This window comes from Nicotiana attenuata, chromosome 7 (assembly GCF_001879085.1).
Source record: "Nicotiana attenuata strain UT chromosome 7, NIATTr2, whole genome shotgun sequence".
Lineage (NCBI taxonomy): Eukaryota > Viridiplantae > Streptophyta > Magnoliopsida > Solanales > Solanaceae > Nicotiana > Nicotiana attenuata.
In genome coordinates, this window is record NC_031995.1 from 43,441,103 (window position 1) to 43,456,879 (window position 15,777).

At 36.7% G+C, this 15,777-nt stretch overlaps 1 protein-coding gene across 5 annotated transcripts in view; it reads left to right on the forward strand.

The window, feature by feature from the left end:
* Positions 8,553–15,777, forward strand: part of LOC109228993 — a 31,824-nt gene continuing 24,599 nt past the window's right edge. For 2 of the 5 annotated variants that reach the window (XM_019394282.1, XM_019394281.1), the window contains exons 1-6: positions 8,560–9,310; positions 12,106–12,246; positions 12,319–12,684; positions 13,888–14,133; positions 15,055–15,147; positions 15,444–15,644. In XM_019394282.1, coding sequence (XP_019249827.1) covers positions 8,996–9,310; positions 12,106–12,246; positions 12,319–12,684; positions 13,888–14,133; positions 15,055–15,147; positions 15,444–15,644 — 1,362 coding nt within the window. In that variant the 5' untranslated portion in view covers positions 8,560–8,995. Of the gene's footprint in view, positions 9,311–12,105; positions 12,247–12,318; positions 12,685–13,887; positions 14,134–15,054; positions 15,148–15,443; positions 15,645–15,777 lie in introns of all 5 variants that reach the window. The other 3 variants (XM_019394283.1, XM_019394284.1, XM_019394280.1) reach the window with 3 other exon arrangements.

The window sequence follows — 15,777 nt, forward strand, 5'->3', positions numbered from 1 at the left end:
TTTCGATCAAAAACCTAACCAAACCTCGTCCGAATGACCTGAAATTTTGCACGCACATCCCAAATGACATGACGGAACTACTGTAACTTCCGGAATTCTAATCCGACCCTTGGATCAAAAACTCACTATCGGACTGGAAACTTCAAAAAATACAAACTTCGGCATTTCAAGCCTAAATGAGCTACGGACTTCCAAAATACATTTCGAACATGCTCCCAACCCCGAAATCACCTAACGGAGCTAACGGAACCATCGGATTTCCATTCCGAGGTCTTCTTCACACTATTCCGACTACGGACCATTTTCCAACACTTAAGCTTTCGTTTAGGGACTAAGTGTCCCAAAACTCTCCGAAACTCAACACCGAACGTCCCGGCAGACCAAAATAGCAAAAATAAACTTAGGGGAAACAGTTAATGGGGGATCGGGGTGTAATTTCCAAAAACGACCGGTCGGGTCATTACAGGTGCAAAGTATGAAAAAATATTGGCAGATAATACTATCTTATCACAGATGATGACGGTATGCATTTTCAAAATCATAAAAACACTGCATGTACTGTATTTTTACTTTTTTACCTTAGTGATTTCACTAAACAATTGAATATTGTTATTTAAAAAATACTATTACTTCATATAGCTAATGACTTTTCTTAATTAAAATTATACTAGATGTTGCCATCAACTGAATTCTTACATTTAGTAATTGATGGCCAAACAAGAAATGTGGTGTGCCTACATGAAAGAAACTGCATTTGTGGGAGGTTTTAGCTAGACGATATTCCATGTCCACATGCAATGGCAGTTATACAAAAATTCCATATAGATTCATACAAGTATTGCTCGGATTACTACAGCATAGACTACTTGCTGAAAACATATGAGATACCAGTAAATCCATTGCCTGATGAAACAACGTGGAAAATTCCAGAACATGTATCTTCGCAGGTGGTACTGCCACCAAAAGGACAAATCAAACCAGGAAGACCTAAAAAGAATAGAGGCATAGGAGGCTGGAAAAGAAATACAGTTACATGTGCACTATGCGAGAGAAAAGGACACAACCGGAGAACATGCCGAAATATTCCAAAGAGAGATTGATATAACGATTCAATGTTTTTATAGAACTCATATATCATAGAATCATAGCATTTGAATTGCAAAGAAATAAAATGCATTTCTTGCATTAGACATATATTTGGTATGTTGATTCTTTGCGAAATTACTTCTTGGCAACAAATTTATATGGCTACTTGTATTTTAAATAAGAATCATTATTTTCTATTTTAGTATATAAAAATGGGATGCATTTACATCTAGTTGCTGCAGGAAAAAAAATGCTAAAATATATATGTGATACCCAAGTGGTATATCTGTATACCTTATTGGTATATATGTATATCTTATTAGTATCAAAATATGTGCAGAAATAGAAGTGGTGCTGCAAATGCAACATTTGTACATACTTTGTTAACAAAATGGGCACGCTTTGCAACTCATGTATGTATTGAAGTATAACAAATTGGAAGCCATTTACATGCAGTTATTGTACATCATCAGGTACATTAATACAAGGTGATACCCAAATGTTATATTTGTATACCTCACTGGTATATAGTGGTATTGAACTAATATGGCTAAAACAAAATATGCGCAGAAATAAAAATGATGCACCAGATACAACGTGATACCGAAAATGTGCACGCTTTGCAACTCATGTCACTACTTACATCTAGTTGTTGCAGGGAAAAAGGTGAGTCAAATAAAATGTGATACCTAAATGGTATATCAGTATACTTGATTGGTATATATTTCTACTGCACTAATACACCATCTATGCTAAAACTACAGATGTACAATAAAGCTTAGACCATCATCACATTCGAAAGCAGATCATTTAACTTCGCTTCATCTGCCCCTAATTTTCACTTGCAAAATCCATTAAACCTTACCCTCTGGCAAAGGAATGGACCTCGGCATCCTAATAAACCAACAACTTTATGGAAGAAGCCTAAGAAAAGCCTAATAAAACAAGCTGAAATCAGAAACAAAATCAGCAAATTTTCAGCATCAAGAGACATAACTAAACTGATAACCCCCATGTACTTGAAGAAATCTATACCACATATTCTGAACCAGAATAATTAAATATGACAAAAGAAACATTAGCAGCTGGAAATATTTTATAAAGGCACAAGTTTCCTACAGTCTTGAATCAGCAGAAGGTCATTTACTACTAACAATACCATACTTCACCAAAAACTATTAAAATCCTGCAAAGTTTTCATGATACGATTAACTAAAACCAAAAAGAGACCTATACTACTTCTTGCGTTTCTTTCCACGAGTCTTTTTAGGTGCTACTGGAGCCTCAGATTCACTTGATTCGCCATGCAACTGCTTGTTCCTCCCATAGTGCCACAACAGTATACCAAACATAGCTCGAAGACCATCCACATCAAAATTGGCAACAGGGATTGGAAGATCTTCAATAATATACTCAGCAAAGCAAGCAACATATACTCCACAATCTCTGAAATAAAACAAATGAATAGAATATAAAAATCAATTAGGAGTGAAAATGTTAATATGAACGAGGAAAACAAAGTAATAAATAAAGTAACTATTCTTACGAATTTTGCTGTGTTGGCAGATTTGTAATCAGTTCAATCTCAAAAGGATCAGTCAAATTCTTTCCCATGTGCAGACCATTTTCTACTACAATGTCACTTCTTTGGTTATAAAATTCAATACTAACTAGAAATAGGGGAATCAACAAAGCATAAGCCTCTGCCACCTTTTGAATAGCTTTTTTGTGCTTTCGACTACGTAGCGAGTCATATACGTAAAAACATCTCTTGTGGAATGACACACACCCCAATATCCAATGCCAACTTTCTGCCAAATTAATTGGAAAAAAGACATGATCAACCCGGTGCCATAGAGTGTTGCAATGCATCCTAAATCCTTTCATGTACTGCATGATATCGTCTGATCTATCAATCAAATGATCTTGTTTTCCACCTTTAAAAAATTCTGTGAAAACCCTTTGAATGCTATTATTAAAAAGAGTATCTGTAGTTGTGACTTTGATTGGCATATTAATTCCATATTTCGCCTTCTTCCTAAGATAGTAGAATATAATATTCAAGTGCTGCAAAAAAGAGAGGAAGAAAACATGACTACCACTAACAATATGAATGAACTACTACAACAACAAAAATAAAAAGCAGTACACATACCGAACTAGAGAGCGGCCTGCCAGAATAGTTTAAGGTATGGAAAAACGTCTTATCATCAATCTGTTCAACTTCAAAGTCAAAACAAGGCTCTAGCTTTTGATCACCAGGTAAATACACTTCCCTATTTCGTATAAAAGAAGATATGGATAAGAAATATAACAACAAACATTAAGAAAAAATGAAAACAAGAATACGCACTCTCCCAATTGCATGTTTGCTTCAACAAAGTTTGAGAATGCAGTCGTAAGCTTAAAATCAACAGTCTCTGAAATGTCATTTACAAATGGAAATCTTCCTTTGATAACCTTCGAGGATCCCCTAACTGCAGTAACACCAGATTGCCAGTCATTCCTATACGGCGACTGTTTTACAGCTGCGGGGCGCCTTCTCCGTGTGAAAACTGCAGGAGTAGTTTCAACATCTGTTTGTATCTGGACAATACTTCTTGATACCAACTTATCAGGTTTAGATTTATTTACAGCACGAGTTGTCGGTTCATTTTCTGATTGATTTACATTACATCTCCCTCCTTGTGTAATGGAAGCAATTAGATCAATTTGAGAATTAGTATATTCAAAATCAGAATCCAAGTGAAGATCACCCCCGTGTCGACATGGAGCTTAAATTAGAAAATGCTAGTGAATAAATAAATATACAAAGTTAAGAAATTTAGAAAAAAAGAATGAAAAGTTATATATAGAAGACATTACCAGAAGGCAAATTCACATTACTGCCACCAACATCCACTTGACCAACACCATAAAAAACAACAGCAAAAAAAAATCGATCAAATCTGTGATTTACATACTAGAAGGTGCTTTGGGCGTGCTATCTCCAATAACTACAGGATCATTCCCAACGTGGCCACTTTCAAACTGGTCATAATCATTATGCATCTCACGAAAGTCAGGATCATTATCCTGTTGCTTATGCTGAAAATGAGAAACTAACAATTTTAGTATTATGTATATTACAAGAATACTATGTGCACTAAAAGTAAAGAATGCAATAGTATCCTATAAGCATATATTGCATCTTTGAACAATATACTATAGCATTATATTATATAAAAGATCAATACCGCTGAATTTCCCTCTGGTTTCATTGACTGCCTACCAATAGCTGCAAGCACCTCCTCAAACTTGTTCTCTACAAAAAGCTTCAAAGCTTGTAACTCCTTCATTACCTCAGCATTGGTAGGTTGGGAATCACTTCCAGTACTTTCATGCATACTTTGTGTCTTTGGTAATTGAGTGCCAAAAACCTGAAAGCTATCGGGCTGACTGTCAGTGCACTCAACTTCAATTTCAAAGCTTAGACCACGCACATCAAATAGTTGCTTCTCATCATCAGTTGGGGTGATGTTCTTTAGCTGCAATTATTAAGCACACTAGTTAGAAATAGAAATGATAATAAAGTATGGAAAGATAAAAGATCCCTATTAACATATGATACCAATATAGTATACATGTATACCAACAGAGTATATCACTGAACTGGGATATAGTATACATGATACCAATATAGTATACATGTATACCAACAGAGTATATCACTGAACTGGGATATTGCTACAACTGTGACTAAACTACTGTACCAAAACATTAAGAGAGGCAATAAAACTATGAGAAAATTACCTGCTCGCGTTGCAAGCTACACATTCGCAAAACAACTCGCTCATTCGGTATTTGACCCATGACTACCCAATTCAAAATTCGTGGAAGTTTGTTTCCAAGATGATCAGCAAAGTGACCATCCAAACTTGGGCAGCATTCATACAACCAAGTCTGTAAAGCCAACGGGAAGTCACCGAGTCTATAAAAAGAAGGCTTATCTTGAAACTTGTTGGAACACGAGTTAATTGTAGCTTTATAAACATCTATACCCCAGGGATAATTATTAAAATCACCGCACTCAACCAAGTCAATGTAAGACCGTGAAATAACCTTTGTTTTGAGTTGAGAAAGTAAGAAGCTATTCACAAAATAAAGAACTGCTATCTTCAACGCATCATCATCTGTTTCCCATTTCTTCTTCTTAAAACAGTCTGCTAGTTGGGCAAATGTCACGGATGCAGTCCCAAAATATTTTAAAATCAACCTATTCTCTGCTATGCTCTCTATACTTGTATCACCCTTACATTTCAACCCAGTAACAAGTGCAAATTCACCCAAGCCAAAGCGCAACCTAGAATCATTCACTACAAACCGCATCTCATTTTTCACCTCATGATGTACTTCTCTAATAAGCAAATGGTGCATAACCCGAATCTGCACAATAACTGGTGGCAGATCCAAAAAATAGCCAAAGCATGTTTTCTTAAACAGTCGAAGTTGCCTCTTTGATAAATTCGCTTTCAATTGATGAATAACATGGCAGTTGGTATCCCAATCAACCTTTGGTTTATAATCTAAGTCCATAGGTACAAGGAAATCCCAACACTGCAAAACATGTTCATATAAAATAATTTCAGGAATAGAATTCACTTGAAATGCAACTAAACCAACTAAAAATATTACAACTACCATACGATACCAACACGACATATAACTATACCAGCAGGGTATACAATTCTACTGACTAATTTCCGGCAACTACAAATGACTATACTACTATTACATAACAGATAGGAATAAAGAGAAAAAGCAAAAAGGAATGCAGCTATAAAGTATTTTCAAGATACTGTACGATACTACTATTATTAAAGGAAAAACAAATAGCGAAGATAGCTAAAAAAGGATCCAGAAGCATATGATAGTATATAGCTATACTAACAGGGTAAATAGTTGTACGGGGTTGTTCAAACAACTGTCTATAACTATAAAAACTATCACATGACACACATAATCTATGTCTATAGGCACAAGACTTCTATGGGAAACATCATGCGTGCCATTGCCACTGCAACAAAACACCAGTTACGCAACAATCGGATAAAGAAGATAAATGCAGGGAGATAAGAGTGCAAAGAATGAACACCATCAAACAGGTTTTTCGCATCCACCAGCACATGTCCAAAAGGTTAGAACTATCATTTAAATGAATTCTGTGTCCAATAGTCTTGAACATGGAGATAGGAAATTTTACTTATAAAGAAACAAAAGAAAAATAGTGTGGGAATAATTTGCAGCAATACCAAGTGACCATCAATGCATAAACTTACTTTAAGTTGTTTCATTTGAAGATGCATACTCAATATTACTAGGGAGGGAAAGCCAAAAGAAACTTAGTTATTAAATATACAGTATCCGGAAACTATTCTATCAAATACATATTTTAGAGGATAGTAGCAAAATACTTTTCATCTTGCATATTCTTGAGATTACTAAGGAAGTAAAAGAATAGCATAAACTCACATCAAATTACACTACAAGATAGCTAATATTCGACAAGGAACTTATGCTACAGTACCAGCGCTTCTCGCCCATTGACCCCATCCACACAATGCCACCTATAAAGAAAAGCTCATTCTGCACTCCTAACATACATGGTCCCATTCCTTCAGTGCTTCTCTCCACCACTGTCAATTGGCTAAACACTAAATCATGTACAAAACCATCTAATGCAAAGCTGAAAATCAGAAATCACACAGAGCAGCTCTGGCTTCAATAAATATGGTTGACTACAACAGCTACTGAATCAGTGACCCTTTTTAAAACGCAAGCAAAACATTAATTTAATCTGTCTATATGGATTTTGACAGCTATAAACACTATTACATCGCACTGAACATTGATGAAGCGGATAGCTGGAATAAACAGATAAATGGAAATCGTAATAAATTTACAACAGTTCTCTTAAATGTACAGAATGAACTTGAAGAAATAGAATTCACTTAAAATTAACACAACTGACTATAACTATAACATAATACAAAAGCATAATAGGAAATCAAAAATAACAATGTATTATACATTAAAAATCTCAAAGATCATAATTGTAAGAAAATTACCTTCTTGGGTGCGACACCAATTTTTTTCTTCTTTAACTGAGAATCATCGCTACAATCAACATCTACTGGTTGAGTCTCTGTTTTAGGCATGGATTCACGTCGGCTTCCCCCTAACTCATAATCCTCAAAACTTTACCTTTTCCCTTATCAGTCGCAGGAACACCTTCTATGACTGGTTCGAAATTTGTGTCGGGTAATGACAGGTAGGGAGTTTCATCGACTAACGAAGCATTAATATTGTTGCCTTTTCCACCCTCTAATTCTACATTTTCAGTTGTGTTTTCAACATGACTACTGCTAGGGTTACGACTAAATGGAGACTGAGAATCAGAAAATAAGGAAAAACTAGGAACAGACATGGCTGAGCCAACGGATTCAGCAGCTACTTGTGTTGAAGAATGATATTGTCCACGGCGCCACCATCTACGCGCACAATGCTTCCGACCCATAGAGAAAACAACAACCCATAGACAGTGATTCACAAAAGTACAAAGGAAAACACAAAAATCCTATGATTTTGAAAACCCACTTTCACTAAAATGTACCTTTAGAAGCAAAAATTTCACCCAAAGCAAATATGTCACCCAAAATTAGGTACTAGACGAAGAGATAGAACGGAATCGTAAGAAAAAATTTAAAACTCGAATGTGTTTCAATTTTGCGTTCTCATCGGTTGGCTATGGAGATTTGGAAACTGTACTCTACTCTACTTGTTAACTGTTAAAGAACGAAGAAAAGCGTGGGAAGCTTGGGACGGGTGAAATAGATGGGCTGGATCGAAGATAAGGAAGAGATGGGTAGATTGGACCGCGTGAAATATGGGGGCCGGATAAATAAATTGGGCCGACTGGATAGACAGGATAAATAGTTTGAACATGGGTATTAAAAGATAAATAATTTGAGCTTAATAGGTATAAAGTGAAATTTTCTCATAAACTTTGTCAAAACAGAATGGGGAATGTAAACAACAAAACTAGAGGCTAATCCCTATCCCATGACGGAAATAAAAAAAGGAAAACCTAAAAAGAAATCATTTTAAACTTATAAAGTGGACCAACAATCCACCAATCAACTTTTCTTCTAGTATGATATTTAAATATTTAGAGACGAATTTTGATTATAAGCAATTTGCTTATTAGTTCACAGGAAAAAAAAGCAGCTATGGAAATTACAGAAGCGTTTCTTACCAAAATGTGCAAGTCACTGACTCGAATTATAGCGCGTCTAATTTTCTTTGAAAACTCTCTTATTCCATTTGTTTTATTTTATGATATTTTCGTTTTTATTAGTTCTTAAAAAATAATGTACTTTTTTATATTTTTAGCTTTTACTTATTTATCGTTTTATCCTTGGTGATGAGTTCCATAAAAATGTCAATGAAGTATTTAAGATTACTAGTTTTAAAATACTTTTGAAATGTATAAAAATTGTATTTTTTTTCCCAGTTAAACCAAACATCTAGAAAGCTCAAAGGAAGAAGCAACAAATCCAACAATATTCACAGAATTGTCTTTCCTGTCACTATTACGTAGTGTTGACGAAAACCCATTTTGTTTGAATTATGAAAACTTATTTTGTGATTGTAGTGACGACAACGTAAATATTTTTAAGTAATATCTATCGATTAAGAATTAAGGAAACTGAATAAATGAAATGGGTCAGAAACTCGAAATAAATGAAATTGGAAAGAAAATATCTTTTTGTAAGTAAATGAATGAAATAAAGTTAGAAGCATGTGGAACAACGATTTTCCTTATAAGCATAGCACTTATTGAACAAAGAATCTCCTACAGCAGAAAGCCATGGCTGTTATATTGAAGAATCACAGCCTATTAGTCACTTTCTTATTCCTCTGCTGTTTATTGCCATGGCGGCAGATACATGGGTTCAAAGTACCATTTCATCCAAAGGATATTCTGCCATTTTTACCAAGACAGGTCTCATGGCCCATCCTCAACTCTCTCCACAGTGCTGTGGACCTCATGCCCACTTTTGTTGGGGTTGCTTCAAATAATATACTGGAGTGGAAAGGTGCTTGCTTTTACAAGAATATTGCTTGGTTGGAGCTTCACAATAAGTCCCAAAGTCAATTTGGTGGAGGCACCCTTCATATTAAGGTCTCATTCTATCTATTTTTCTTTTTTGCTTTTGTAAAATGGGTCTGAATTCTGAAAAGTTGTTTCCTTGTGCTTTGTATTTTTGAATAAGGATTAGTTGCTATTGTTATACTTACATTAGGTGTGGTGTTTAATAGTAATGATCTTATTTGGAGCACTCCGAGATTCGTCGGGATTTTGGTTATTGTAGGCGCATAAGAGTAGAGGAGGTCGAGGGGCTATGCGTAAGATGCACAGGGGTAGAGCAACCGGGCCAGATGAAATCCCTGTGGAATGTTGGAAGAATGCGGGTAGGGCATGTTTGGAGTGGCTCACTAGGCTGTTCAACGTCATTTTTAGAACGAAGAAGATGCCCGAGGAATGGAGTTGGAGTACGGTGATTCCGTTGTATTAGAACAAGGGCGATATCCAAAGTTGCAATAATTATAGCGGGATTAAGCTGCTTACCACACGATGAAAGTTTGGGAGAAGGTGGTTGAAGTGAGAGTGGGGAACAATGTGTCCATTTCTAAAAACCAGTTCAGTTTCATGCCGAGGCGTTCGACTATAGAAGCCATTCACCTTGTGAGGAGATTGGTGGAGCAGTATAGGGAGATGAAGAAGGACTTGCATATGGTGTTCATTGACCTAGAAAAAGCTTATGACAAGGTCCCGATAGAGGTGCTTTGAAGATGCTTGGAAGCTAAAGGGGTTCCAGCAGCCTATATTAGGGTGATTAAGGACATGTATGATGAAGCTAAGACTCAGGTTAGGACAGCGGGAAGAGAGTCGGGACACTTTCCGGTTGTGATAGGGTTGCACCAGGGATCATCTATTAGCCCATATCTATTTTCCTTGGCGATGGACGCATTGACGCGACACATTCAAGGAGAGGTGCCATGGTGTATGTTATTTGCTAATAACATAGTTCTAATTGACGAGACACAGGGTGGTGTTAACGAGAGACTGGAGGTTTGGAGGCAGGCCCTAGAGTCTAAGGGTTTCGAGTTGAGCAGGACCAAGACGGAGTACTTGGAGTGCAAGTTCAACTACGTTACCCTGGAAGCGGACATGGAGGTGAGGCTTGATACACAAGTCATCCCCAAGAGATGTAGTTTCAAGTACGTTGGATCTATAATACAAGGTAACGGGGAGATTGATGAGGATGTCACGTACTGTATTGGAGCAGGATGGATGAAGTGGAGGCTCGCTTCCGGTGTCTTGTGTGATAAGAATGTGCCGTTGAGACTTAAAGGTAAGTTCTACAAGGTTGTAGTTAGACTGACTATGCTTTATGGAGCAGAGTGTTAGCCTGTCAAGAACCCTCATCTCCAGAAGATAAAAGTAGCTGAGATGAGGATGTTAAGGTGGATGTGTGGGCATACCAGGTTGGATAGGATTAGGAATGAAGTTATTCGGGATAAGGTGGGAGTGGCCCTTGTGGAGGAAAAGATGCGGGAGGCGAGGCTGAGATGGTTCAGGCATGTTAAGAGGAGAAGTATAGAAGTCCCAGTCAGAAGGTGCGAGAGGTTAGCCTCAGTGGGTATCACGAAGGGTAGAGGTAGGGCTAAGAAGTCTTGGGGATATGTTATTAGGCGGGACATGGCGCAGCTGGAGGTGACTGAAGACATGGCCCTAGATAGGAGGGTGTGGAGGGCGAGGAGTAGGGTAGAAGGCTAGTAAGTAGTCGAGTGTATCTCTTTGTCTTACCCAGTTCGCTAGTATTAGTGTTAGTATGATATCCTTTTATTCATAGATTGCTATTACTACCTAGAGTTTAACTGCTTTCTTGGCTTCGGTCTTTTTATCTTGTTGTTATTCCTACTTGTTGCCGTTACTTTTTTCATCCGTTCTTCAGCCGAGGGTCTATCGGAAACAGCCTCTTTGTCCTCTAGGGTAGGGGTAAGGCTGCATACATCTTACCCTCCCTAGACCCCACTTGTGGGAAATTACTGGGCTTGTTTTTGTTTTGTCTGGTTAAAGACTTGTTTGAATATGAGATCCTCTAGGTTAAGAGAATAGAACCCATAATATGCCTTACAATACAATTATATACTTGTATTGAAAAAGAAATGGGCCCAAATGGAGTGGAATGGATATAGAGGATTCCTACAGCTGAACACAACTAGCTGGGATGGAGGCATAGTTGATTGATTCATTGATTCTGTTAAGTATTTCTTGAGTTGGTATTTACTGTGAATTCTGATCTAGGTGATTCCCCGATTTAGTTGACTAAGATAAGTCCTTGTAGCTGGTCCTAATTATCCTTTGCTATTAAATGTCTGTTTTTTTTATATTAAATATCTGTCGATTTGGTTGCCAAATAGATAAAAAAGATCATGTGGAAGTAAGATGATCTTGATTATTTGCTCTACCCTCTTCATGTGAATCTCTAAAAGTTGACTTATATCTGCCTAATGTTATTCATTGTAACTTTGCCGCAGGCTGTGGATGCGACATATCTTTTATAGAATCTTAGTCTTTGTATTGATTCTATGTTGGTAAAAACTTAGTGGAAACTGTGCTTAGCGATGTTGCAAATGCCAATGTTATTGGTGTTTATGGAGAACGAAAACAATTTGTAAAGCATGATCTGTATACATTATTATTAATGATGAGTATTTGTTATCTGCATATGTATATATTTGATATAGGTTATTGATAAAGCAACTCATGGATTGTAATTTTACCTGCTTTTTACTTCTCTTTGTGCCTTCTTTGGAAAGAGTTCCCAATTTAATGCCAGTGCTTGATCTGTGGGATTCTTGTACTTATCCTAATACCAATGATTGTAATCCTATTAAAACATTATGCAGGTGAGCAATGCACACAGTTGGACATGTATGGATCTTTACATCTTTGCAACCCCATATCGCGTGACATGGGACTACTACTTATTGTCTCGTGAACATACCCTTGAAATTGAAGAATGGGAGTCTCAAGCTGAGTTAGAATATGTGAGTACCAATCATTACTTAAATGAAGCTAAAAGAATTATTTATGAGACTAATGGAATAGATTTGAAACAGGTCAAACATAAAGGTATCTCAATTTTCCTAATGCAAGCAGGAATGTTAGGAACCCTTTCAGCACTCTGGGATGTTCTCCCTTTGTTCACGAACACTGGATGGGGTGAGAACTCAAATATTGGTTTTCTAAAGAAACATATGGGTGCTTCATTTGAAAAACGTCCACAGCCATGGGTCACCAACTTTACTACCGATGACATACATTCTGGAGATTTTCTTGCATTATCAAAAATTAGAGGTCGCTGGGGTGGTTTTGAGACTTTAGAGAAATGGGTATCAGGAGCTTATGCTGGCCATTCTGCTGTTTGCTTGAGAGACTCCGAAGGAAAACTATGGGTTGGCGAATCTGGAAATGAGAATGACAAGGTAGTGTTCTAAACTATTTTGTTTTCACGTTATGTTATTCTTTGGTATTTACTCTTTCTTTCTTCGGGAGCAAGGGCAAAGTCTGTTACAGAGTAAAGAACCGGAAGAATAGAAGGAGAATGGAGATCGAGAAAATTATCTCATACTGTGCAAATTTGCTTTTGTTTCTCGTTGTACTAGGCTGCTAGCATTTTTTTATGATCTTCTCTAGTCTTTTTATAGTGATAGAAATGTTATTGATTAACTTCTCATCTGCTTATCTCCTATCATCGTTTAACATTCTCCAAATAAGCAATCACAACTTTGAGAATTCAATTTCAAGATTAAAAGTAATATAATTGTTCCATGACTTATTGTTGCTAGAATTTTCTTATTTGAAAATCCTTAGACATTCAGTTGTTGTTTACGGGAATTTTCTTCTTCCATGTTAATAAAACATTTACATCCTTATTTTGAGGGAATGCGATTACTTTCGCCAGAATTATTTTAATTTTGGCAATCCTTATAGATCCATTTTTTTGTTTTAAAAGATTATTTACTTGTGTACTATTTTGTGGTGTCTTTATCATACTTTGCTACTATTATTCGCTATCTGTTTTCATACTTTCTCGTTCATGTTTTGTTAAAAACTTCAGAACTTATGTTCAGGGAATTCTGAAATTTTACCGAACTAATAACGAGAATTGATAGAAAAGTTAAACTTTTAGGGAATAAAAAGTTGTTTTCCTAATAAATGAAAAAAGAAAGAGATAAAAGTGCGACATGTTGGAACAATTGATTAAAGTATTAGAGTGATATTCAAATCAGCAAACTTAGGGGGGAAAAAGCATCTAAGTTCATGAGTGTACAGCTTTAGATATTAGTATGACTATTACAACGTTGACTTCAAATATCACGTTGTATGAGTATCACATTAAAAGGTATGATCCCTATTCAACATTTGCACAAACTTTAAGCACCACTAACTAGGTAGCAACTTGTGGGCATGCAATAGACACAACACAATATTCAAAGGCGCATGGTTAACAACTTGAGTGTGTACGCTGTAGTTCTGGGTATTCATCTTGGCCCAGACAGCTTGGAATTGGGGAAGGTGGGCAGGTTGAAGATATAAGAAAACTTTAAGCATGAATGGCCATATACTTAGTAACGTAATCTCTATACCATACTTGCACCAATTTTATTCTTCACATTTCCTTTCAGGGAGAAGATGTTATTGCTCTACTGCCATGGGAAGAGTGGTGGGAGTTTGAGCTGTCAAAAGATGATTCCAATCCACATATTGCATTGCTCCCTTTGCACCCTGACCTCCGAGCCAAGTTTAATGAAACTGCTGCTTGGGAATATGCAAAAAGCATGGATGGCCAACCTTATGGTTACCACAACTTAATATTTAGCTGGATAGACACAATTGATGGAAATTACCCCTCACCCTTGGATGCTCATCTGGTAATGCATGTTATGTCATATTACAGTCTTCACAATTTGTGTTTGAAGTATTATTTTGAAGCTGTTTTCTTTCATGCGGTCCTTTACTTCCTGATTCCTCTGATTTGCTACTATAGTCAGCTGTTCTTTTGCTGAATTATGTCCTCACAAATAAATAAAATAAGTTCAAAGAGCGGGTAACATAGACCTCAGCGTATTTAGTTGCTCAGCTAGTGAAATAATAATGTTAGCAAATGTAATGAATTTGGGTAAATGCATGCATTTCACACGCAGACCATTCAGCTGCAGGTTTCATGTATCGAATAGTATCTAGATTTCCATAAGGGTATATCCATTTGGATTTAACTTGATGTTATCATCAATTTCTTCTTGGAGCTTCATTTGACTGCTATAACATTCTAGTATGAGTCAAGTGTTCCTTAGAACTCCACGAAGCATGCATATGCGCTTAAGCGGTGAATAAATGATAGGTTAGCATCTCGTGAGAGCTGAATTGGTATTTGTTTCATTGTAAGAAACTTGAAGCACCATAGAGTCATGAATGAGCTTGAAATCACTCTATGTGATATGCTATGAATATGAGAAGGACAATTGAAATCAGAAATTTAGGCGGATGAAGGGTGAGGGATGGGAAGAGAGGATAATGACATTAAGCAAGTAAAAATGGCCGGCAGTTATAGATAAAGTGGTTCATCGTGGCACTTGGTTTTTGTTTGCTGAATAGCTGCTACTGTATTCCTGCAAATTGAAGTTGAAAGTGGCAGAGTGGCCTTGCTACCACCATCCACCGAGATTTCGCTCTTTGTTGCTCCTATTCGTATTGAAATTTTAAAAAAGCTTGATAAAAAAATTCCTGCAAATTGAAACTTAACCTGTTATTTTATGTAATTGTTGCTGATGTTTTAGTGATGCCTGGTGCAGGTTGCTTCTGTCATGACTGTTTGGAACCAATTACAGCCTGCGTATGCTTCTAACATGTGGAATGAAGCCTTGAACAAGCGACTCGGAACTCAGGTTATGTTTTTGTATGATCACAATTGTGAGATGCTTCTGTTTGTTGAGAACAAAATAGTGGACAAAACACTATTAAAGCAGCTGGTTGGATACTATTTTTCTCCATTTAGTAACCAATTTAAAGCAGATCAGAATACTGTATTTACAAAGGTTGATGACATAAAACCATTGTTACACTGAAAATGTACTCTGCTTTGTTAACTCTCTGATATCTCAAGCAAAATAAGTTAGTGCAGACCTCTATCATGGACTTGATAAAATATAGTACTACATGCTGATCCATTTTGTCCATGCAGAACCTTAGTCTTCCTGATGTTCTTGTGGAAGTTGAAAAGCGTGGATCCTCTTTTGCTGAATTGTTGACTATTCCCGAGCAGGATGATTGGGTTTATAGTGATGGAAAGTCAACATCATGTGTTGCTTTCATTCTTGAAACGTACAAGGAAGCAGGATTATTTGGTGAACTTGCAAGCTCAATTCAGGTTACAGAATTCACGGTGAGTTTGTATTCCTTATTTTCCACTTTTCAGTTGGTTTCCAGGGGATTTGCATGGTATGTACTTAGATGAATCTGAAGCTGTTTTTTTTTTGTGGGGTGATGGCCTTTTTTTGTTGTGTGTGTGTGTGTGT